Below are 26,863 nucleotides of genomic sequence, written 5' to 3'. Positions count from 1 at the left end.
CAGAGGTGAATATTAAACTATTCTCTCATAGTTCGCTTTTTAGCCAACACGAATTATGTGCTTCCCAAGACCCAGCTCTGGGCTAGGCATTTTACACACGTCACTCTCACTGGGTACTAACAGCTACTGTCTTTATTTTTAAGATATCTGAGGTTTGGAGAGATAAAATCATAGCCAGCTAAATGCAACGCTGAGATTTGACCCCAAGTCTGATTCCAGAGTCTAAGCTCTTAATTCACATAGACAACTCTAAATGTATCTATCATAATCATATTTAATACGTATAATGATTATACAACAAAATTATTCAGTGATCTCACTTTCCTCTAGGATTTGAACATTCTCTCCAGCAAGCCCAGGTCCTTCTGCAGGAAGGAGTCCTCTGGGATCCATCCCTTTCTCACGATGTTTTATTAAGCACAGCATTATTTTGACCAACCTTTGACTGCAAGCATGCACTTTAGGTACACACCATTTTCAACCAATGATTTCTCTGAAACACTTTCATATATTCTACTCTATACTAAGTTTAAGAACTGCAATCATAGTATATTTGGTGGTAAAGGAAGTGTCTCATTTAAGTTGTAGGGGTCTTCTGTGTCATTTCTTTTTTTTTTTTTTTTTTAATTGAGACGGAGTTTCGCTCTGTCACCCAGGCTGGAGTGCAGTGGCCGGATCTCAGCTCACTCCAAGCTCCGCCTCCCGGGTTTACGCCATTCTCCTGCCTCAGCCTCCCGAGTAGCTGGGACTACAGGCGCCCGCCACCTCGCCCGGCTAGTTTTTTGTATTTTAGTAGAGACGGGGTTTCACCATATTAGCCAGGATGGTCTCGATCTCCTGACCTCGTGATCCGCCCGTCTCGGCCTCCCAAAGTGCTGGGATTACAGGCTTGAGCCACCGCGCCCGGCCTTCTGTGTAATTTCTTCAGGAGTTGTTACTACTGGGATCTGGAAGTTAGATTTCTACCCTTCAATCCTGACTGTGGCAGGGGCTGCTCCCAGGGGCATTCAGTGTGCTTTAAGAATCAGCAACACTAAGGACAATGACAATAAAACAGCCGTAATACACTCATGGGCACTGTGAAACTTACACTGCTCGGGTAACTTTCAGATAAGGAGTACTACAAAAACCAGCAAGGCGAGGTGCTGATGAGACATGCATACATGTGCACAGATGTAACGTGTACACACACTCCTGTGCACACGAGTTGTGACACGTTAAACCCTGAAATATTACTTCTGGCTACTCCTGGGAAATGGAACAGGTGGCTGGAGGGAAGAGAGGAGAGAGGAGGAGAACTTCATTTTATATACTACTTTATTGTGATAATCTTTTATCTTTAACGAGCATATTACTCAAATAAATTTAAATATTAAAACATTTTAAAGCTCAGAGTGAAAATACAGAAGTATTCGATGGCTGAAAACTAAACTTAGGCTGGAAAATCGCAAATACATTATTTTTTAGGCCTTAAATATATACATTAATATATGGCCATGTATATAAAAAACTCAAACTTCTTAGAAATATTAAAGTGGCATATCCTCTATACGACTTTTCTAAGTTTTGAGTTGCAGCAAATTTTAATGAAATGGATCATGGGTGCTAAGTATCCTCTTACTGTAAAAACAAAGTTTGCTAAAGCCAGAATGTCTTTCACGATGCTCTAGCCCAAATCCTGTACCTTAAAACATGAGGAAATGAGGTCTAGGCATGTGGAATAAATTCCTGAAGGTCTGAGTCAGCAGAAGTGTGGAGCTCCCACCAAGGACACTGTTCAGAAGGCGCTACTGCTGGAGCCTTTTCCTGCAGAGGTGTGCATTGGGATCACGGGGTGTGAACGCCAAACCCCCCTTCTTCCCACCCCGTGCCAGGGCCACCAAATCACACTCTTCGCTCACGAGGACCCAGAATGTACAATCTCATAAAGTTTCCCAGTGATTCCATCTCATGCTGACCTCAGCACAGGTGCTGACAGAAGTTGAAAAAAATTCACTCTTCACAGTTTTGTTTTCAGTCATTATAATAACTACTACTGGACTTATTCTGGAACAAAGCATATTGTCTATTTCTTTAAAATACTATTTGAGATACAGAAACACAACAGTACTATGGACATATGAGAAATAAACAGTATTTCTCAAGTATGGTTCTTACGTACCATAAGAAGCATAATTACGTTGCAAAAAAACGCAACACAGAAGTGGCCAGAAGAGCCCACCTGAAGATTCCACCTGTTCTTCAACTGCTGATTAAGTCCTAAAACATCACCCACAATCTTCCTGACAAGTCTGCAACTACTGACCAAATCATTAAAGACTGTTACAACGTTTAAGTTAAATGAAATGCAGTCTTTACAACATTAAAAAAAAGGAATCTAAATGGCTATATACATTTCCACTGAACAGCCTACTTTCCATCTTTTTGAAAATACCTTTGTGGTGGATGGAATGGTGGCTCCTGGAAGCTGTGAGTGTGAACTGACTTGGATAAGCATCCCTGAAGACGTAACTAAGAACCTCAAGATGAGACCACCTTAGATTTATGGTGGCCCTAAATTTAAGAGCAAGAATCTTTTTAAGAGAAAGGTAGAGGGAGATTTGAGTCAGAGACCCAGGGAAGAAGGGCATCTGATGACAAAGCCAGAGACTGGAGTGGTGCTGTCACAAGTCAGCAGGTGCCTGGAGACCGGGAGAAGCGAGGCTGGGTCCTCCCTCAGTGCCTTCAGAGGGAGTGAGGCCCTCACGGCCCCTGGAATTCAAACTTCTGGCCTCCAGAACTGTGAGAGAATCCACCTCTGTTGTTTAAATTTATGGAAAGTAGCCTCAGGGAAATACACCTGTTTTTAAAAAAATTAATGGCTTTATTGAGGTATAACTGATATATAAAAAACTACATATGTTTAATGTATACAATTTGATGAGTTTGGATATACACATGAATACATCTTTTTATTTGGACAGCAAATGAAAGTACTGGAAACACATTTTCTAAAAGAACTGGGTTACACTGGCAAACAATTCTGTAATTCAGAGATAGCCACTTTTATTACTTTCTGTATTTTATCAGTGTCTTCACTTGAAATGTTTTATGGCTTTGTAGGCTTCTCACTCTACATATGAGACAAAAAGCAGAGGATTAAACAAGTAACTCAGCTCCAAAGGTGATGTGGGATCACTTAAAAAAAATAAAATTCCCAAGCCGAGTCATGATGCTGTCCCTCAGGAGGAGAAGAGAGCAGGGTCCCTCAGGAGGAGGAGACAGCAGGATGCCTCAGGGAAGGAGAGAGCAGGATCTCTCAGGGGAGGAGAGAACAGGATCCCTCAGAGGAGGAGAGAACAGGATCCCTCGGGGAGGAGAGAGCCGGATCCCTCAGCGGAGGAGAGAACAGGATCCCTCAGGGGAGGAGAGAGCAGGATCCCTCAGGGGTGGAGAGAGCAGGATGTCACGGCTCTGGAATGGGGCTACCTCAACATCGCTGGCTGAGAACCACAATTCAGCTAAGTCTTGTTTTCAATTATGAATATATAAAACATGACGCAAACTACACATCAGTTCTGAGTATATTATTTCCCCTCCATAATAGAAAAACTCCCTAAATATTGATTTAGTAACTCTATTCATATTAATAAATTCTAGCTTAATGCCTGTAACACACAAAGTTCCAATTCTAAAGCTGTTTCATGTAAGGACCAAGACAGAACAGATGCTTCAATTCTGAGTAAAGCAAAACAGCCTCTGTGTCCTCGGGAGCTCACTCCACCAGCAACACGGGCCTCGGGGTACAGTGACTTCATCAAAATCCTTTTGCAAAAATAATTTGCCTAATGTTATCTTTAGTCAGAAAAACTTACCTGTGCTCACCCCATGTTTACCCAAACTGTCCTTCCGATTTTAACCATACCTGTTGCTTCTGTTATACGGAACAAAGAACAGTAAAAAGGCCTCATACCAGGAAAAATGAACATAAATTACATAAATAGGGAAGATACGAGAGGTTGGAGATTTAAGTAAAAGTGCTTTAGAACTTTATAGGGCACGTGTTACAAATCTTGGGCTCCTAAAAATTGTTTTAAAGGTCCGCGGTTCAGTGTTGAAAGAGAGCTTGCTCTGAGTTAGGTAAAAAAGCTACCAGAAAAATGCAGGGACCCACCAGACGCCTGGAAAACAAAGAGGGCCACACAACTGGTCATTATTTGGGTTTTTACAATGAAGTATTAAAGTAAAATAAAGCACCATGAGATGCAGAAATAACAGACTCTAACTGTGGAACTCCAGGTAGCACCTGCCTGTCCCTTTGTAAACACGTCATCCATGGAACATTCTAGTCCACCGATCTGTACCCAACCAGCTTAAATAAAAGGAAAGAGCCCCAGACCCAGGCTGCGTATGTGACTGAGAGATAACGGTGCAGTCCTGAGAGCTGTACAGTGGGGTGGGCAGAAGGTGCAGGTGAGCAGGGAGTGACAGAAACGACATCAAGGGCAGCGTTTGTCTGCTTGAACTGCTTTGCCTCCTCTTCCAACGGGTGAAAGGAAAAATCCTTCAAATGTGGCTGCTTTTAAAAATCTTTCATTGAGTATCATGCCTGGTTCTGCAGTGGATACAATAATGAATGAGGGTGGTCCTGGCCCATAAGGACCTGAGCCAATGCTGGATCCCCCTGAAACATACACCAGAGTCACCGCGGAACACGCAGAGCCGACAAGCCGACTAGCCCACTGGCGGGGAGGCATCATGTCCTCCGCTTCTGCAAAACACTGATTGCCTTGCTGGCCATGAGCGAACATGCAACTTTTCCTTCACTTATCACTCAGCATCCAGCCCCTCAGAGCTCTAGACTGTGAGCTGCGAGATCCTCTGCAGCGCCATCGTGTCTTTATTTAGGTGCTGTTCTAAGACCGCATTTCACCACAGCCTGCTGTGAGCTCTTTTGGCAGCTGTGGCCATCTGGGCAGCTATTGTTTGTCACTGCAGTACTGGTGCCGGCAGGATTAGGCGTGGAGCCAAAAATGGAATTCTATTCATAGAATGGCAAGGCTGGAAAGCCGCTCAGAACTCATTTGGATCAAACTTTAAGAGTTCCAAAGAAAACACTAATAAAATTAATCAAATGACTAGTCTAAAGTCACACGGGGAGTCATACAGGGAGCCTGTGCCCTACAGTCTTCAGACGTCTCTTCTGGTTTCAATTCTATCTCACTAGCTGTTTCTTGTTGAAAATTGATGGCATTAAAACATAAGATCGACGGCAAAACTCAATTTACAGGGAAATGCCTTCAGTGATCCTATAAATGTCGGATATAGCAGGGTGGGGAGAAGAGGGTGGGGTACACAACCCATTTTATAAGGTTAACATCAGGTTGACATAAAAAGACTAATCTCGGGTACCCATATGCAAAATCTTAACTATAATTTTAGCAAATACTATTCAGCAGCTATAGAAAAACCAAATGCTCCTGACAGAATTTATCATAAAGATTCAAGTTAACCAATTTAAGGAGGAAAAAGCTTGTCATCATCAACATCGGCAGAAATGTACTGAATAAAATGTGACTTCCTGCAAACTCTGGGGATAATATACTTCACTTATTTTATAAAATAATAATGAACATGAGAAAGAGGTAGGAAAAAAATCTACAGATTCCTCCTTAAAATATTTGCATATCTTGGTAAAAAGACTGCAAATAGGTAATTTTTTTTTTTTTAATGAATTCCTGCCATTGTAATGCGACTGGCCCGTCCTTTCCTTCCTTTGCAGCTATCAAATGTTACCGGAAACCCTTGGAAGTTGTTTGCAGCTTTAGCTATTTCCTATTGCACTTTGTTCAGTATTCGTTCCAGCCACAATAAAATGCCATTTACTTTGGTTCAGAAAAAAATAGCTGTAAAGTGTTACTGGACTAACACATGATGGGCACCCAGTATACCTACCAGCTCTTCTACCGTTTCGTAACTTTACTACATGCTTCAGGGATTATCACACAGAAACTACACATCTCTACCCAATCTGTCTGCAATCACAAATCACATTTCCTATAGTAAACATAAATAATTCTATACTACAGTATTTTACATGTAAAGAAGCGAATAAAAAACGGACCACTGTATAACGCTGTCCTCTAAAAAGCATACAAAATGGAAACTGAGTAATCTGAGTATAACATCTCAACACAGAGAGAATAAACAAAATGGGGGAACCGATAAAGACCTGCTACGTATACTTAGAGCCAAGTGTCTGAGCTGAAATTGGGAGCTCTGAAAACTTCTTAACAGGACACATGAACACAAAAAAAGTATGAAAACCTCAAAATCTAGGAAAATTTATCTTCTAGTGAGAAACAATTACTTCCCAATGTAGAAGAGACCTAATAGTCTACTAATCAACCTGTGAAATCTTATCTGAGATCTCAACCTTGATAACTGATACTCTAAATGCTCTTCTTTAAAGAATAATTTTGTTATTAACAACCAAGAGAAACAAAATACAAATAATCCTTTCTAAGCATTCTTGCTTACAGCAATGGGAGGGATTCAATTTTTACTTCAGAAATATAAAAGTCTATCCCTTCAAAATAATTTAAAAAATTAGCAATCAACGAAATTGCTTAACTAGTCCCACCAGTAAATACATCAAGTCATCAGGAGTCAGGAAACCACGGTAGCTTGTTTTTGTGTGGCTGGCTAGTGAAGAATGGCTTTTGCATTTTTAAATGGTTGAAAAAAACTTTTGTGATACATGAAAAGGACAGAAAATTCAAATTTTGTTGAATTATTTATTTATTTATAAAGTTTTACTGAAACGCAGCCACGCTCACTCATTCCATATCATCTACAGCAGCGTCTGGGCTACAGTGACAAGGCTGAGTGGTGTGACAGAGACTGAATGGCCCACAAAACCCAAAAGCCCTGTGTGGCCCTTTATAGGAACAGTTTGATGACCCCTGTGGTACATGGTTCATAAAACTAAGTTTAAAAATCTAGTGTTACTTAAAAGTTTCCCGTTTTTGGTCTGATGGCACCATAGGAATAAGATTAGCCTGAAAAGCACCTATCATATGAAACAGAATCCCTCAATACAAAGAGTAGATACGAGGCAGAAAAACTGGCTGCACAGCCACATTCACACCCAAACGCAAAGGCGCAGGATGGAGACTGGCACCACGCACTGAGAAGCGGCAGCCAGGAAATTCACATTGCTTGATCTCTGGCAGCTCTGACCTCTGTGAAGTCTTCAGATTATTTGTAAAATGAAGAAAATGTCAATAAGGAACACAGCAGGCTACTGGTATCTGCAGTAACCATCTCACAGGGCTCTTGTAAAGATGAAGTCTGTGGAAGCTGCTTGTAATAGACGAGACACACTTGTTAAGTTCCTCTGACTCCTAACGAAAGTTCTGTTCCAGCCCTATCCAAAAGTGATGGCAAGACACAGCAGACAGGTGGAAGAGTGGTATAAAAAAAACTTCAGAGAATAAGACAAAAAGGTGGCAAAAGAAGGAAAATTAGGCTTTCCTGGTTTCCCTTGGGCTGTCTCCTTCCAGCTCAGCTCTCCAAGGGAACAGGCATGAGATAGCTGATCGAAGTCTGCTCAAAGACAAAGAACCAGCAGGACCAACAAGATTCTAACAGTGCAATGTGCTCCACGATAATGAGACGGGATTTTGAGTAAGGATCACCCTCCAAAACATAGGAAACTTTCACTCCACAGGTTGGGCACGGTGGCTCATGCCTGTAAAAATCCCACTTTGGGAGGCCAAGACGAGAGGATTGTTTGAGCTCAGAAGTTGGAGACCAGTTTGAGCAACACGGCGAGACCCCTATTTCTACAAAAAATATAAAAATGAGCTGGGCGTGTTGGTGCATGTCTGTGGTCCCAGTTACTCAGGAGGCTGAGGAAGGAAGAACCTTGGGCACAGGAGTTTGAGGCTGCAGTGGGCCAAATGGCGCCACTGCACTCCAGCCTGGACGACAGAGTGAGACATTGTCTCGAAAAAAAAAAAAAAATCACTCTACAGGATCGATGAAGGTTGAAAACCTAAGAAACATGCAGCTGAAACTCAAAATGCAAAACCTCCGTTAAGAAGATTCACTATTTAACAAATGAGGCTTTTATGGTATATACATACTGAATTGTGTACTATGTGATTGTGTTACCTATTTAAAATCTCAAGAGGACAGAAATACAGGTAGCAGCTGTTAAAGAGCCTAAACCCTTTTAAGATGCACATATAGACACACAGAAATCACAAACACAAACACACACAGTCAAAGAGGATGCCCTGTACCATTAACTACTAAACTTTTCTAATAAATTTATTTAAAGTCATAAATAAAAGTCTTTCTTACTGTATTTGTTCTCAAAGAGGAAGATGAATGAGAAGAGGTAAAAAGTAAACATTGATTAGATAAAATCAGTAGATCAGTGAAATGGACAGTGAAAGGTACATGGATATGCATACATATTCCTATAATAATGTGTCAAATTCATCGGTAACCACAATAAGGTGTTTTGGGGTTTTTGTTTGTTTGTTTTTTGAGATGTAGTCTCACTCTGTTGTCTAGGCTGGAGTGCAGTGGTGTGATCTCAGCTCACTGCAACTCTGCCTCCCGGGTTCAAGCGATTCTCATGCCTCAGCCTCGCACACAGCTGGGATCTCGGCTCACTGCAACTCTGCCTCCCAGGTTCAAGCGATTCTCATGCCTCAGCCTCCCAAGTAGCTGGGATTAAGGTGTGCAACACCACACCCAGCTAATTTTTGTTTTTTAGCAGAGATAGGGTTTCGCCATGTTGGCCAGGCTGGTCTCAAACTCCTGACCTCAAGTGATCCACAAGCCTCAGCCTCCCAAAGTGCTCAGATTACAGCTATGAGCCACCACACCCGGCCAAGGTGATCTTAAAAGCACAGCATCCAATACTGTTACAGAAAAATCCAAGATGCATATCCACGTATACAGTACGCTATCTGTGTCCAAAGGTGAGGAAAAAACCAATATATTCTTTCTTGCCTGCATACAAGTGAAAGAAAATGCAAACACTAGCTGTCTTTAAGTAGTACATTTTATTACTCAGGTATGGTGAGACAACAGATGAGGTATGACCGCCAGTGAAAAGGCAGTTTGGTACTTCCCCGAGAGGAGGCCACGCCACCCCCACTGAAGGTGGCAAAGGCTGTACTGGGCCACACGGGACTGTGCCAGGGTCGGTCTGGAGGTGGAAGGAACCAGGAAAGTTGGACTGAGGATCTCACAGAAAGGCTGGGCGAGACGCTACGGATTGGCTGGTTTTAGCAACTTCAAAGGCTCTGGGGCATAGCTGTCCCCAGTAGTCTTGCACTGGCTCTGAGATGACTTGGGTATGACACAGGTGGTGGTGAGCAGCGGGACTCCAGACTGGCCAGCTTGTGTATGAAAGGCACGGTCCTGCACCAGTCATTTGACTGGCCAGCTTGTGTATGAAAGGCACAGTCCTGCACCAGTCATTTGTATCCCGAGTCCTGGAAGGGGCAGTCCTTCCCCACTCAGTGAGGGCCCAGATGCCACAGCATTCAGGATAGAGAAAATAAGATAATAGAGTGAATACACTAAGGAACGGAACTGAGTGTCTGGAGAACTGGGTAAAAGTAAAACTTCACTGGGTATCTTCTTGTACTTTTTGCATGTTTTACCATGTGATTGCATTACCTATTTAAAACAAGTGATAGAATTTATGAGGTGTGCTACCCACACGTGCACATACATCACCAACACACATCACAAACATACATCTGCCTTCCGGCCTTGCTGAGCAGAGTAAACTGATGTGAACGGTACTCTGGGGAAAGAGGACTGAGGAATGCCATTCTGGCTACTGGGTACAACACAACAGCACAATTTGGGAGGGACAAAAAGTGCATACATATCCGTATTTCCACAAACTCCAGAAACATACCCAGGATATTGCTAAGTTTCCATTTAAAATAAACCTACAAATTCAGTTTTTACTCCTTAAAGACACAAAAACCCTGGTTAAGAAGATTCACTGTTTATTAAGGAAGGTGTTTATAGTACATACATATTGATGGAACTTCTACACTTAAAAAGGCATCTTTTTCTGATTTAAAAGCAATAGCTGACCTTCCACTTCTAGTAAGGGGATCAGATTTACGCTTTAACATAAAACCACCAAGAAGCAGACAAAAGGAATGCACTGGCAGGTGACACGACACTAGACATCAGGCAAAGAAAGACAGGGATCCCTGAGAGAAACAGACGAGGGGAGAGCCGCGATCGCAGCAGCTTGCTGCCCTGACACAGTTTCCAGCCAGCTGTGCACCCTGAGGTGATGTCCAAGAGAAACAGAAGTATGCGTCCACAGAAGGACTTGTACTCCATGTTCACAGCGGCTTTATTTATAAACAGCCAAAACCTGGCAACAATACAAATGCCTATCACCAGGTGAGTGGATACACAAATTAATCTATCTACACAAAGGATACACAGCAATGAAAAGAAATGTAGTCCTAATACACGCTAAAACATGCATGAATCTCAAAATAAACATGCGAATGGTAAGAAGCCTTACCAAAAAGAGTACATGCCATGTGAGTTCACTAATACAAAATTCTGGGAAATGCAAACTATTATTTAGTGCTAGAAAGCACACCAGCAGTCGACTAGAGATGCAGGTGGGAGGGCTGGAAGGGGGAATACAGAGAAGTGTGAGGAGACCTTTGGGAATGATGGGTGTGTTCACTGCCTGAGAGTGGTGATGCTTTCTCAGGTGTAAGAGCTATGTCAAAGCTTATCAATTTGTAGACTTTAAATATGTGCAATTTGCTGTAAGTCAATTACACCTCAAAAAAGCTTTTAAAATAAAGATCAATACTTGTTTTGTAGCAAAAACTTGAAAAATATCAAACATACAGATAAGAGAGTAAGACCGTGGTCTCTTCTAAAGGACGCATATGTCTAAAAGTAACACTTCAAAATTATTAATAAATGTGAACTGTAAGTTGCGTATCAACTCCTCTAAGTTCAAAGCACTAACTTTAGAAAGACTCTTTGCAAGGGTGGTGTCGATTTCCAGAGGTTGTTCGTGAATAATGAGACATGAGAAGCTCACACTAGTTCCTTTTGTTCGGGACTCCCTTTCTTCTCTGTACTTGACACACCACAAAGCTGTGATGCTTTTGTTTGCAGGCGCTGGAGCTGCCAGGGCGCCAATCTGAATTCTATGCTCCTGTCTCTCTTCCACCTGGAACAAGTGTGCAGCTTATGTTAAAAGAAGCACATTTACCCTATAACTAATAATGGACACAAACAAAAAATGTTATAAAACTTAGTGTTGTCAACAAAAGCGTATATATCACAAAAGGAAAATGGATATGGTCTTCCACTTGTATCTCCTAAAAATGAAAACCCACTGTCCCCCCACTTGTAAACAATACAAGAAGAATGGTCTGAAATGCAGACAGTTCTTGGCACCACAATTAAGCACAAAAATCTTGAAGAGAAAAAGCATTCAAAAAAGTTCACTCAAACTTGTTTAGAGCACAAAATTCATAAGATCACTCACTAAACCCACTCCTAGGAAGGTTTTTGGTTGTGGCTTTTAAAATATTTTGTTATACTATGACAAAAGGGTAAGGAGAGAAAAATATTGCAGAGATGTCTTCCTCTTTTCCAAAAGACTTTTAGTAAGGTCATTTTATTTAAGTTTATCCAAAATGTTGCAAGGCACTTTATACCGACTCTCAAAAAGTGGTCAGTTTTATTAATAAAAATAACAAATAACCTCTTTCACCCTTATTCTGGCATTCGAGGTTTTCCACTGAGTGTAGCCATCTCCTATACACTTATTTCTTGGTCTCCAACTCACTATTCCTTCAAATTGCCCCCAACATAAAAACACCTTCTACCTCCTCTCCATCAATCTATTGTTACCACCTTCACAATCAGCCCAGTACCTGTTCCACAGGGCCTCCTCTTCACAGTCACACCCACTGCCAGTTTCCTACTTCCACCGGACCCGTCAGAGCCCGTGCCGCACTTCCACCGGACCCGTGAGAGCCTGTCCACACTTCCACCGAGCCTGTGACGGCCTGTGCCACACTGCTGCACGCACCTGTTCCTCTTGGCACTTCCACCGGACCTAGTGAGAGGTCCTGTACCACACTTCCACCAGACCCATGAGAGTCTGTGCCACACGTCCACCGGGCTGTGCCATACTTCCACCGGAGCCTGTGCACCACACTTCCCACTAGACCCATGAGGGGCCTGTGACCCACACTGTCCACACAGACCCATGAGAGTCTGTGCCACAACGTCACACCAGACCCATGAAGAGTCTGTGCCAACACTTCCACCGGACCTGTGTGAGGGCCTGTGCCACACTTCCACCAGACCCATGAGGACCTGTGCCACACTTCCACCAGACCCATGAGGGCCTGTGCCACACTTCCACCAGACCCATGAGAGTCTGTGCCACACATCCACCAGACCCATGAGAGTCTGTGCCACACTTCCACCGGACCTGTGCCACACATCCACCGGACCCATGAGGGCCTGTGCCACACTTCCACCGGACCCGTGAGGGCCTGTGCCACACTTCCACCAGACCCATGAGAGTCTGTGCCACACTTCCACTGGGCCTGTGCCACACTTCCACCGGACCCGTGAGGGCCTGTGCCACACTTCCACCGGACCCGTGAGGGCCTGTGCCACACTGCTGCACACACCAGTTCCTCTTGGTTATTTCACTTTTGTAGACGACGAACTTTCAAAGATTTGGGAAAATAATTTCAAAGTTCCGTAAATAAATACAGCCATGCACTGCGTAATGATGTTTCAGCTAACCACGGGCTGCATATACGCTCGAACTGCACATACGATCGTGGCTGTGAAAGATTAATATCATATTTTTACTGCACCTTTTCTATACTTAGCTATGTTGGACACACAAACGTGTCACAAGTGCCTGCAGTGTTCAGTACAGGATCATGGTATATAGGTCTGTAGACTAGAACAGGCCATCCCATACAGCCTGAATGTGTAGCAGGCTAGGCCATCTAGGTTTGGGTAAGCACACTCTGTGTTGTCCACACAATGACAAAATCGCCCGATGATGCGTTTCTCAAAATGCATCCCTGGCATTCAGCCACAGGTGACTGTACCTGATGCACAAACAAACGCTTTAAATGATGATAAACTGAAGCATTCTCTAGACTGCTGCACACTGAGGATAATCACCCGGGTCCCAAATTCATGTTTCCCACTAAGAAACAAGTAGGCCCACTTTATTCCAGCAAATTTGTAATTTGTTTATTCAAAGGCACAAGTTTATCAATCTACTAGATTTTTGACTGTCTTATATTCATTAACAGAGCAACTCTAACACCTGCAAGTGGAAGCAGCTGTGGCACCTGTCCCCTGAACGACCCTGGGCGCTCCTGCACTCTACACACACAAGCCTTAACAGGGGTGCAGAAATACCCGAATCACAAAACTGAAGGACCCAGAAGTCAGTTTGCCCCAGGATCCCAGAGGGAAGGCCTCGCTATGGCCCGGATCTCTTGATTTCCAGCCCAGTGATTTCCTTGCTCAGCCATTAATCATTAAGTAACACGATTTAGGGTCTCCAGGTGGTGCAATGGGTCAGTAACTCTCAAGCACTTTTTTCTGCCAGACAGACTTTCATCAGCCTTCCCAATCAAGCCGCCATGATACCGACCAACCTGTGAAAAGTCAGTCTGCTTTAAAGGCTGTGAGAAGATGAGGCACATGCACTTTGGGTCCTGAGGATCACACCCCAATCTTCTGCTGAGTTGGGGGAAGAGAATCATCTAGAAACCGATCTTATGAAGCTGTATTTCCTATATTAATAATTCCCAAGCTAAAATATGGTTCTTCATCTTCAGAGACTTTAGGTGATTTGTGGAACGTTGAGACTTCTTTACTAATCATAGTTTTTAACGTACTTCACAACAAATCCTGCTGTGTACTAACTATGGTATCCTCCACTATTACCTGACTTCAACTCGTAAGAAAAGAAAGCCTCTGTGTTGTGTGCACTCCACTGCATTTCCTCCTGCCGCCCTGCCAGCAGAATGCCTGTACTCCCACCAGGGCTGGGGTGCTGGCTGTGGACACCTGGAGAGGGTTTACTCCTGCTGAAGATAACAGCACAGAGTTGCAAACACCTTTTCTTTAGAGTTGTCAGAATAGAGAGATTTAAAGGGGAGAGGCAATGTCGTGTTAATCATGTTTCTACAAGACATAACACCATAGCAGCCACATCATCATTTCTGGGGCCCCAGGAAGAACCCAGGGTTTTCAAGGCTCCCCACAGCAATGCTAAGCTGTATCATCTCCTCAGTTTCTTCCTCCTACTCCTCAAATATGTGTTATGCCCAGACCTATGCCATGTGCTTAGATATCCAAAATCATATTTATTGCTTGCTCATCTACCTCTTCACAGAGGACTTAATCTAATCTAAAAGAGAGAAGACACAAGAAAATGGAAACCACTGCTTAGCCTAATTCATCAAACAAATTACTGCAGGGGTAGTTCTGGTCTCGAACTGCCACCTGTGATATGATACACATGTGTGTTGTGCGGAAGCGTGTATATTTGTTTCTGTCCATGGTTTCTGGCTTGTCACTCCCATAGCCGTTACAGTCTTTGGTTATGTTGTAGCACTTTTTGCCTCAGGAAACAGAATCTCTCTCCAGACCACCTGCCACTCTCCTTCCACCTGCCAAGGCAGGACTCCAATCTGACTGTGCGTCATAAGCCCCTCATTCCAGAAAGGGTCCCGCTCCATATCCTGGAGGTGGAAACACTGCAGACAGAGGCCAAGAAGAATCTGAGGAGACAGGCCTCTGTCAACCACATGTTGTCCTACGCTGTCCATGCGTCAATCACGCCTAGGTAATGAAGTCTCCATAAAAGGCCCAAGAAAGCAGAGTTCAGAGTTTCTGGCCGCTGAACACATGGAGGCTACAGGAAGGTGAACGAGAACTCATCCAGGTGCTCGGAGGGTGGTGCACCCCGACTCCACTGGGACAGAAGGGCCTGTGCGTGGGACCCTTGTAGACTTTGCCCCCATGTATCTCTTCATCTGGCTGTTTATTTGTATCCTTTAAAATATCCTTTGTAATCAACAGGTAACTGTAAGTGTTTCCCAGAGTTCTGTGAGCTGCTCTAATAAAGTAACAGAACCCAAAGAGAGGTCACGGGAACCCTCACTTGGAGCTGGTCCATCAGGAGTTGCGGAGGCCTGGGCTTGCAACTGGGGGGAAGAAGGGAACACTCTTGGGAACTGAGAATCTGAGGCTGTCTCCCGGCAAAAAAACACGTCAGAATTGAATGAAAGCGCTCCCAAGTTGTGCGCTGCTTGGTGTGCGTGGAATCTCCCCCCAGCCCCCCAAGCACACACTTGTTCACAGAAATCTTCTGTGATGATGATTGTTGGGGTCTGGGAAGAGGATAGGAAAACATCTCTTTGAGGGTTTTTGTTCACACTCACATTGCATCTATCAAGGCTTTTACTTCTAGATTTCTCTCTCGAGGTCTGGGACTGCCACTAGAGAGGCATACATTCTGGACTCCAAATTCATCCTCACAATGCTTATATACTTCTGACTTTCTTATGTTTGACCATGCCTTCTGATTTTTCAGCACTTAGTTTTTAGCTCACTTTTCCTTTATTTCACAAGGAGGGTGAATGCAGTTATCACTTGTGCAGTAAGGAACAAAGATTAGAAGTTTATAAAAATTTTGGAGGAGGATCCTGAGGTCAAGGAGCTGTCTTCTGGGAAGCAGGGGAGTCAGTCATAGACATCGATGGAAAAAATGTTAGAAGCAAAAGTCCTGGGGTGTCACTTCAGGAAAGCAACCGCTTCCAGTCTGAAAACTGTTTAATCCCAATCCCTTATCACCTGCACATACAGCACTGCTCTACTGGAGAACCTTAAAACATTACAAAACTAGCGAACTGTGAAATAAACTCTTTTAATATTCTTTACAAAAAGTGGACTTAGGACAATTCAAATTCTTAGCAGCAGTAGAATTTGCTGTAAATTTAAGATATATCACTAATTTAGGAGCTATTACTGAAATAACAATGTTTGCTTTTTAACCTGAAAGTGAAACCCTACTAATGAGCATAATCGTAAAATAGCTTTATAAAAGCAAACTCAAAGTTAAAAAAGCTAATTTTTTTTTTTTTTGAGACGGAGTCTCCCTCTGTCGCTGGAGTGCAGTGGCACCATCTCGGCTCACTATAAGCTCTGCCTCCCGGGTTCACGCCATTCTCCTACCTCAGCCTCCCGAGTAGCTGGGACTACATGCACCTGCCACCACGCCCGGCTAATTTTGTGTACTTTTAGTAGAGACGGGGTTTCACCATGTTAGCCAGGATGGTCTCGATCTCCTGACCTCGTGGTCCGCCCGCCTCAGCCTCCCAAAGTGCTGGGATTACAGGCGTGAGCCACCGCGCCCCGTTAGGCTAAATTTTTATCCAAAATAAAGGCTTATTTTGAATAATTCAAAAGGAAAACAATTTATCAAAAAACAAAAGTATGTAACAGATAAATGCTAATTCTTACTTTTCCCCCTAACAGAAGAGCATAACCATGAACATTGCACACAGCAGTATTAACACATACCTGTTTTAGGATGTATTGCAAAGAACCCTTGTGGATTTCCACTTGTAATTCTGTACATGAGCTTGTCATTAGAGCTCAAATCTGGATCGAATGCCTCGATCTGGACCACAGACACATCTTTAGGAGAATTTTCCATGATTTCTGGGTAATAAACAGGCTCTGATGTCTGTGGGGCATTGTCATTGACATCCTCAACCTCTATGTAGATCTCTATAAACGATGAAAGAGGCACGACACCCTGATCGGTTGCAAAGACTGTTAGCCAATAGTGGGAGGTCGATTCACGGTCCAGTCGATCTGACGTCTCTATGACACCTAGAGAGAAAAAAGAAAAACGTAAAGCAGCACGTCAACAACCAAAACTGCCAGCTTGAGAAAGTGTCAACAACTCCGGCTTACTGAGGGCTTTATATGCCTCTTACTAGGTGCATAACCTTGAGCAAGGTCACTAGCCTTTCTGTGACTCAGCTTCCTTTCTTCTAAAATGGAGAAAACAATAGCATGTTCAACTAACATGCGTATAATGATTAGAACACTTGGCACATAATACAGGCTGTGAAAGTGTTTGTTATCAGAATCAGGTGTCAGGCACTAAATGGAGCACTTTAAAAATATTATCTCATTGAAGTCGCAAAATAGGTGAGCACTAAGAGATCATCCAATGGCCCAACACTTCATTTTTTGATACGTGAAGTGTATAGTTGGTTGAGAAATGTGCTGACTTTCCTGGAGGCTACTCAGGACGCCAGAGCCATGGCCCAGATCTCAGACCCCACAGTCCAGCAACCCAGCTCCCCACGCTGTATCCGTGTGGCGGTCACTGTCTAAGGAAAAAGGCAGGAGCAGCAGCATCCTCCGGACAGCTCGGTCTGTACACATACCCCTTCTCACAGTGGCAAAGGCAACAAAGTGCAACCTTCAAAGTCCACAATAACAGGCTGCTCAGATCTCCTGAGTGTTGAGGTCCTTCTATTTCTTTCAATCGCCTCAAACAAATGGGAAGACAACCAGCATGCTATAAAAATATAAACTCTTCAACTACACTATAAACTCCAAAAGGGCAGAGGCCACGTCATCTTAAATACCAGTATCCCCAGCACCTTACATAAAGCACAATAATGTATTAAATACACAAGTGAAATCCTGAAGTATCTTATACAGGGTTGATAGAGAAAAGTCCTCAACTGGGACCCAAACTAGGATACATTTCTTAGTAAGTCAACTAGCAAGAGATGAAATTAGATGATTACAAAGAGGGTTAGAGTATCTGTAATGTTTTGGTCCAGCCACTGAAACCAGTCAAAACTTAACTTCAAGCCAGGATTTACCTCCTCTGGGGATAAGAAGCAGAAATAGCCATTTCTCTTTGGCAAGTCCCACCTTTTTATTCAGCGATGCAGTCTCGCCCTTTGTCTACCAAAAACATCTCACTGCACGTTTTCTCATGGATTGATCACTCGGAACTAATGATACTCCCAGTGTTCTACACCATGGTACAGGCTGGACTCTGCAAATGCTGAAGCTCTAGAATCCCTGAAGTTTCCCGTTAAACGCAAAATACTGTGAGAAAAATAACCAATTACCAATTTCACCTGTGCTCAGCAATGACACGTTTGGTTGACAAAAATACACTGTTGTAATTCATAATTTTGATCACACAAAATTAAATATTAACTTACTCCAGGTTAATATCAGAAAAACTCATTTTTTGAATGAAGGATAATTATATCTAATACCCCAAAAGGACTTACAACTTAAAATAGAAAACTTAGCTAAATAAAATGTGAAATTAATGAATCTTTATTGCCATTCAAAAGCATTACAATGATGTTATTGCTTCATTAATTCATACTGAACCTTCAGAAAGGCTGTATAATACTGCTTCTAGAAACATGGAAGAAACCTCAGAACCAAACAAAAAGGACCTAACTGGTTCCTCTGCACAGCAGACAACTGAAGATGAGCTCAAACATATTTCCCTTATTCTCTAACCCAAGCATAACCTACCCACACTCAACTGGTCTGCTAAATTAGCAAAATTGTATCTGTCTGTAGGCGCAAATAATAACCTTTCCGTTTCTCTGATTCATCACATCTATCCACAGATACAAAGACGTCAGGGGATAACAGAATGTTCTCTCCGGGAGGATCACACATTAATAAAATGTACACAGCACCCCCTGTGTGCTGCCACTTCATTAAAATGTAATAAAATTCACTTGACAGGTGAAGTATTATTAGAAAATCTCAAGAAGACAGGTACATGGTGCTTTAATCTACCTTTTTTGAGTTCTAATCCTCCACCAATTCATGCTTCTATCCACTGTTTTAAAATGTGCCCCTCCAAATGTGACATACAGGCATTTAAAAACGATAATTACAGAAACAATTTGCTCAGTGTTTACTAAATGTCAGGCCCTGTGGTAAGTGTCTCATATGCATTATCTTCTATAATCTTTACATCCAGCCTGCCTAGATATGTGATGCTATTAACTCCATTTCACTAATGAAAAACTCAGATTGAGAGAGATGAGGAACCTTCCCAGGGCCACGGTGAATGGCAGAGCTGGAGTGTGGATACCACAAATCTCTGTCTTCAGCACCAGCAACATCCTTGTCAGTCCTATGGCTGTTATGACAAAAGAGTAAGCAAAACTTAACGTGGTAATTCGGGAAAGGTGAGTCAAACGTCCTACTTCATCCATCTGTTTCACATGTCAGTATGCAGCAGGAATGTATTAAATGTTCACTCCTACACAATAGCTTTCTCTCATCTCAAGGGAAAAAAGAAATACGAAATGGAAATATATCACCAGCACATCTGAGGTGTGCAATCACAGACAGAAACAGCTACAATTTTCCATCGTGCCCTATTTCTAGTTTGGGCCATAAGCGTCCAGACTGCAGTGTGCAATTCTGAGATGGCTTCTGCTGGGAGCGGTCCCTGCCGACCCAGCCACTGCACCACCAGGGGGTGGGGGACGGCCACGTCCATCAGAAGGGACGGTCAGAGTCCCCAGTAATCTGTGGATATTACTAAAGGTTAAGACTGATGCGACAAAGTGGCTCTATTCAAATATGGGAGAAAACTAGGATTGCGTAATTCGCAGGTAAAACAGTCAATACGAACGAAGTGAGATGCTGGATGTTCCTATTGCATGAATTCATGACTGTGTACTTTTAGAATGCCTATCGTGACTGCTGAGATAAGCTTCTGCTTCGATGCATTTTAATTATTACCTCTTTGTAAGATAAAAAAATTATTGAATACAACTTAAGGAGAACTATAAATTTCAACTGCCAAAGGGAAAGGAGGGCACGTCGAAGAATCTCATCTTCTAACCAAAATTCTCAGATTCCTCATGGACGCCAATCACGTTACTAGATGCTTTGCGTGCATTAAATCACTGAAACAACATGGAAGTTGCATGATTTTCATCCCCACTTTAAACATGAGGAAAGAGAAGCTTAGATCCATTAAGAAACTTGCTTAAGCCCTGGAGTGATGAGGAAACATGGCCAGGGTCAACAGCTAACTGGTGGGATCTGGAGCTGAGCCGGACAGTCGGACTCCAGGCCTCAGGGTCTTCTCCACTGGGCGGTGGGCTGTCACCACCGTCAATCAACAGCAACACTGTCGGACACCAAAGGTGCTGGGGACCTGGTGGGGCTACAACCATGAGGAAAGGCCACGAGGAGTTTCCCAGTGTGGAAAGAAGGGTCTTCCTTATTCGTGCAGGACAACAGAGAGGAGAGGATCTGAGGACTCGGCTCAGAGTTTCGGGGTTCAGTACCTAAGCGCGATTCTAGTCACTGCAGAAAACCTTTGTATAGGCACAAAGTGGGTGGAGGGACGCCTTAAGCAGGCCAAGTTACTTTGTTTTCCGCTTTTTAACCTGTCAACCCAGTTGCAAGATACACTCTTCAGGAGCCCGGGGAAGAAACTTCCCGTGGGCCTATCGCGCTAGCCCGAGATCTCTCGGTCAAAGCCCTGAGCTTCCCATCTTGAATCGGGGGCAGGACGAAGGTCCAGGATGGCTGAGTGAGAGTCTAGATATGTGTGAAGAAAGACCGGGGTAGAGCTAGCCTTCGCCATCTCAGAATCAAGCATCGGACTGGGAACGCCTTCAAAACCCTCCAGTGCAACTCCCTTGTTCTTAAAGAACGTGGAAATGATTTGTCCAACTCCAAGAAGCTAAACATGTGGAGTGCAGAATCCAGAGTGAAGATCTCCTTAACCAGGGGTTCATCCCAATCCAAACCATTCTTTAAGGGAGCCCTGGTTTCTGCAGGGAGCGACACACCAGCAGTCTCCGAGTCTGACCTAAAGCTGCCGTTAATTGTGAAGTCACTAGGAGTTCTTGTTCCTACACCTTACCTTCCTTTCCCCAGTCCTTCCTAAAGCCTCAACTGGCATTTACAGATGACAGACTGATTTCTTCTGTAACTTTAGCAGTTATCTCAGTTCCATGAAGGAAACAAATGTTCACATTTCCATCAGGAAGACTTCTAATTAGTGCCTTTAACACAGAGAAAAACAAAAATAAAACTAAAGACGTCCAGCCGTCACTGGATGTGAATCAAACCATGATCATTCTTCAACCTCTCTCCCAACCTATTTCTCTTCATCCACGAATGTCCGCCAATCAGCTCTCAGTAAGTACTTTTTTTATATAGTGGGTTATAAACTCATGCTGGAGACAAAAGGAACCAACAAAACTATAGTTTTTACAGGTATCTTTCTATTTACACGTATTCACTACCTCATCTGTTTGGCACCTATTTATATCCACCCCCACACTCTCCTCCGTGCTCTCCCTCCTGTCTTCCGCATCCCCTCCTCTCTGCGCTCCCTTCCTTCTCCCTTTCTGAAAGCAAACACAGCATGCAGCCAGCAGGTGCGTGGGCCCAGGCTGTGAGGAGCGAGGGGTGCAGCCCAGGCCTTCCGCAGGATTCCCGTCAGCCAGACGCCAGGAGCAACAAAGCCACGAGAGGGGTGACACGGAAAACTCTGCCACTCCTGTCAGGAGGTTGCCATGCACACGCAGTGAGAGCGGTCGTGATGCTGCTGCGTGATGCTATGACGTGAATTTGGAGCACAGAAGACAGGTTGAGACAGGCTTCTTACGTGTGCCACTCAGCAGTGGCATCAGAAGCCACGCCTTTACTGGAATGAAGCATTACAGAAGGAATAAATGTCTAGCTTTCCAACCTTGAGAATACAATGAAGTTGTTAATAACCTGAAACATCTGAAAGAAGCCGGAAATTTGGAGTTATTAAGTAAGAATATTAATCATTCCAAACATACATACTCTCCAGGATTTCAAATCCACCACCAGATGTCACTATGGAAACTCATTGTAAATATGCATACAGTGAAGAACTAGACTGAAGGGGGAAAATGTGATTTCTAAAAGAGCTTGACCAATATAGTTGAAAATACAGCCCACAGCAAAATTTCTTTATGGAAGGATTCATTAATGTCCACTTATTTAATTAAATAGATACTGCTGTCTTTCCACGGCCTGATTATTCAGAGGTTACAGGGTTGCTCCAATAAATGGTTCAAAAGTAAATCAAAGTTTGAACTAACTCCTACACTCCCTGCCACTGCTGGCTGCTGCTGCTGCTAAGGAAGAGTCCTTGATCAGGAAAGGCCAGCATCCCTCCAGCCGACACAGGTGGAACAGGACTCTTGCAACACAGTAATTTTTAAGGCAAAAATAAAGTTACAGCTATGATGTTGGCCAAGAATAATTTAACTGATTCAAATTCCCATGGCCACAGAATACCTTTCCTCTGAGAATTTTCCTATTTTCTTTAACAGGCCTTGGTTCCCAGTTAAGCCTTAATGCCAAGGCTTTCAACAAAGCCTTGTTTTTTCTGATCCTCAGCTATTTCAGCTCAAAAATACTTATCATCAGCAACAACCCAGCACCATAAATGTGCAATATATCATGTTACATACTTAATTTTTTAAACTTTTCATACAATTGCTTAAGGCAGCAACTGTATTAAAAGCTGCTTTGTTCAATCACAAGAAAACCTTAAATGTGAGATATACTTTTAATGATATTTTCCCTCCAGGCAACAACAGACTACTAGAAACTCTTTTCTCCAATTCAATATCCTCAGCGTAAACAGAGTAACTCTTTTGAAAATAAGCATTTTCCCAAATATGAAAACGACACTCACTGAAAAAGAAGAGACATACCGTCAACACACCGGACAGCCAGTCTCTCTGCTGCTGCATACCATCATCTATAAATGGTTATTCAATTTTTCCTGCTAATTATGCAAAGACTAAACATCTCCGAATTGTCACATTAAATATTAATCACTAAAAGACAACAATTCTTCCTTAAAATCAAATTTTAAAAGTAGACTGTAAGCTTCCTATTAGAATGCAAACTTTTTAAGGACAAAGAATTGTTACATGTTTGGTTCAAGGCCAGGTCAATAGTGAGTGCTTAAGAAGCAGGTGTTAAAAAAAGGATATCCATTACACACAAGGAAAGGATGAGAAGCAGTCACAGGCAAGAGGCGCCCAGAGAGAGGTAACTAAATGTCGTGTGGGAGCCTGGACCACAGAAGGCACCTTAGGTAAGAACTCAGAAAATCTGCATGTATTACGGACTTTAGTTAGTAACAATGTACCAACACTGATTCTTTAATTGTAACATCTTACATGCTAATGTAAGATGTCAACAACAGGAGAAGGAGGGCAGGGAGCAGGGAGTTACACGAGCACTCCACCTTCTGCTCCACTTTTCTGCAAATGTTTTATTTTTTTAAAAAGGTTGTCTATGAGGGCTCATAATATGTAGATTGTTTCCTCCTTCAATTAAAAACTCTCTTGAACTTACTTGTTTTTAATCTCATTTTCATTAAATACTAGATTTAGACTGATAATGTTAATATTTCTACATCTTGATGATACCTTGAGAGAGCCTAATGTGTGTATAAGAAACTTTACATGTTAGAGGCTAAAGATTTAAATAACAATCTAATTCAAAATATAATGTACTGTAAATTAAGAAAAAATTATTACTTGTTTTGCCTATTATATACAAAGAAAAGCTGTAAAATGAGTTTCATACAAAAAGCAAAATTTCTGCAATTTAGCCTTTCTTTAAAATAACTGGGCCGGGCATGGTGGCTCATGCCTGTAATCCCAGCACTTTGGGGGGCTGAGGCCAGCAGATCACCTGAGGTCAGGAGTTAAAGACCAGCCTGGCCAACATGTTGAAACTGCATCTCTACTAAAAATACAAAAAATTAGCTGGGCGAGGTAGCGGGCGCCTGTAATCCCAGTTACTCGGGAGGCTGAGGCAGAAGAATCACTTGAACCCGGAAGGCGGAGGTTGCCGTGAGCAGAGATAGTGTCACTGCACTCCAGCCTGGGCAACAAGAGTGAAATTCCATCTCAAAATAAATAAATAAATAAAAATAACGATACCAGTTTGACATGCAGTATTATCTCATAAATCAAAACATTTGAATTCTTTTAGAAACAATTCAGTAGATTGTGTGTGTGTGTGTGTGTATGTGTGTGTGTAAACATACATTTAATGTTCTTGCTTCTGCCATCAGTTGGCAAAGTTATGTTACTACTGTGGACTAAAATAGAACAAGAAATGAAAAAACAGGAGTCTACTGGGCTGAAGGCATTTAAGACTCTAAAATGGCTATTCAGTCTACTTTCTCAGGGAATGACACAGGAAATGCTCTCAGAACTAAAATCAACATTTTTTACTTTCCTTTCACCCAAAGTTTATATGATATTACTATTTACTTCACTGGAGTTGCTAATCATAAAACATAAGGAATATGTAAAGACCAATGTTTAATAGTTTATTTTGCAAGAGAAGGAGAAAAACAAGTTCTAGTACTTTTAAAAATAGAATGTTCTATTATGTGTGTATACGTATATTAATAATTAAAATTTTAATTGCTAGAGACCACTTCTATAAATATTTTATGTTTTTGGTAATAAAAAAAAGTCAAAATAAGTAAAAGAAAATAAGTCAACTAAGAAGCACCCCTCATGGGCCAAACTGCTAGGCAGTATACTCGTGTACCGTACAGGTACTCCTCTGCCCCCTTACTGATAAAAATACAGTAAATCACGTATAATTTCCTTCTCTCCAGTTTAACTGAAGTCATGTCAGTGACCACCATGACCCAATATTTCAAAACCAGCGATGCGCCACGAGTGCCATTTTTTGAGAAGCCATCTGTATTGTGAGCAAACTCAGAGGCCTGATGATGACTGATGGGGATGGCAACATAACAGCATATATGGACTCATGATACAGCAGAGAAGAACTTCTTACACATCAGCTCATTTACTCCTTACAGCAACCCTAAGAAGTAGGTAACATTATCATATCCTATTTCATAGAGAGGAAACAGAACAAGCAACTTGCCCGAAGTCACACAGTTCATTCGCAGGGAACTGGGATTCAACCCTAAAAGTCAGGTTCCAGACAACCGTGCTAAATGTTTTGGAGTCCCTGGCTGCCCCTCAATTAGAGCAAAGATTATGGGGCAACTGAACGCAACCTGCAAATTTCACCAGAGAAGTTGTGACTTGAATGCAATCCAGAAATGTAGCTGCCAGACGCTGTTTTCCCAACATTTGAAAATCTGGGCTAACGCGAGTTTCATTGTATCAGGCGGGAAAAGGAATGGACTTATTATATGATGGTACATACACAGCTTTAAAAAAGAAGACATGTATATTAATTACATGGAAGAATGTCAGTGATACAGAAATTGAGTGAAAAATGTAAATGCATAATATATAAAATATGATGTTTGTTACTGCTGTTCAGAAAAAATTTTTTAAACACACACACACAATTACATATGCAGAGGAAAAAGTTCCGAAATAAACAAGGTGATCAGCAGATAAAATCAATCCAGTGAACAGCAACTTTTTAATCTCTAAATTTCTGTAACCATGGATTTAAAAATCTGTATTTAAAATGTATACAATAAAAGTCAAACAAAACAATACCTCAGCCCAATATGAGAAGGTTTTATGTATAGAACCTTCTTGTTTTATTTTTCTGTATATGTCTTAGATGTACTTTCACTTTTAAGTATTTCTGCTTCATTAAAATTGAGTAGATGTATGACAATGGATATTCTGGCAGCTTCGATAACTTACACTAAAGTATTATATATGTAACTACTTACACAAAGCTTTAGGTCTAAGAAATTCTATAATCACATTGCCCAGAGTTAGATCGTAAGTTAATGATAAAAGGAAAAGCAAAAACGCAACTGTCACTGTTTCCATTATTTAGATTGCCTATTTAAATCATTTTAATTAAAACATATACCTACCAATTCTTTTAATTAAAATTGCTGCAATCACTTTAAAATTAGCTGAGGAAGCTTTCTGACTTGCAAACTTATGAACACGTATTATTAATTAAGTGCATCATCAGATTTTAAGCATCATGTTTCAAGGCCAGGGATTTCTTTAGCTGTGCAAAGAGTCACTCCCAGGGTGAGCTCTGCTAAACCATGTCATCCCACTGTGTTGAGGAGTGACTCCAAGTTCTGACTTCCCTGTCAGAATCATTAATATTGTTAATGATGGCTTTTGTGGATAAGCTCTCCTTTTAAAGAGGATCACCTTGGGTAGAAAACCTTATCATCTGGACACCTATTAATTGGATAAAATTACATCCACAAGACAGCCTTTGGAGGCATTAAGATACAGAAGATATATTTTACCTGCCAGTGGCAAAGCTTCTAGAAGTCTGTTGTAAATTTTAGAAGATACGCAATTTCAGTGTTGACTATTCTTCCCACCTTACACGGACTGGATGCAAAAGCTTTAAGATGCCCTATTGTTTAATCTTCACAATTCATTGGTTAGCCCAGTGGTCTCCCCTCATTTTCCATACTCAGAAGCAGACGCTTAAGGCTCAAAAGTCACTGGTCTAAAGTTATTTACCCAGTAATAAAGTAACCAATGAATTAATGGATTACCTTACCAGTTAGTCATCTTAGAGCTTTGCATCTAATAACTTAGCCTGAAAAGTTAAGGGAGTCATCCTAAGTTATCCAACTTTAGTAGCAGAGAAGCCAGAACCCCAAACCTGACTGGCTCCAGAGCCCACACATCAAACCACAGGATACTATGAGATGCAGAGCTGTGATTCACAGTCAGGTCTGACTCTCTTCAATCACTCA

At 42.2% G+C, this 26,863-nt stretch overlaps 1 protein-coding gene across 1 annotated transcript in view; it reads right to left on the bottom strand.

The window, feature by feature from the left end:
* FAT1 (FAT atypical cadherin 1) overlaps window positions 1-26,863 on the bottom strand; it is a 127,467-nt gene that overhangs the window by 62,743 nt on the left and 37,861 nt on the right. Inside the window, 1 exon segment of the mRNA XM_017862632.1 lies at window positions 16,651-16,965. Coding sequence (XP_017718121.1) covers window positions 16,651-16,965 — 315 coding nt within the window.

This window comes from Rhinopithecus bieti, unplaced genomic scaffold (genome assembly GCF_001698545.2).
Source record: "Rhinopithecus bieti isolate Rb0 unplaced genomic scaffold, ASM169854v2 scaffold_56174, whole genome shotgun sequence".
NCBI classification, from domain to species: domain Eukaryota; kingdom Metazoa; phylum Chordata; class Mammalia; order Primates; family Cercopithecidae; genus Rhinopithecus; species Rhinopithecus bieti.
This window is presented reverse-complemented; position numbering and strand designations above follow the sequence as displayed.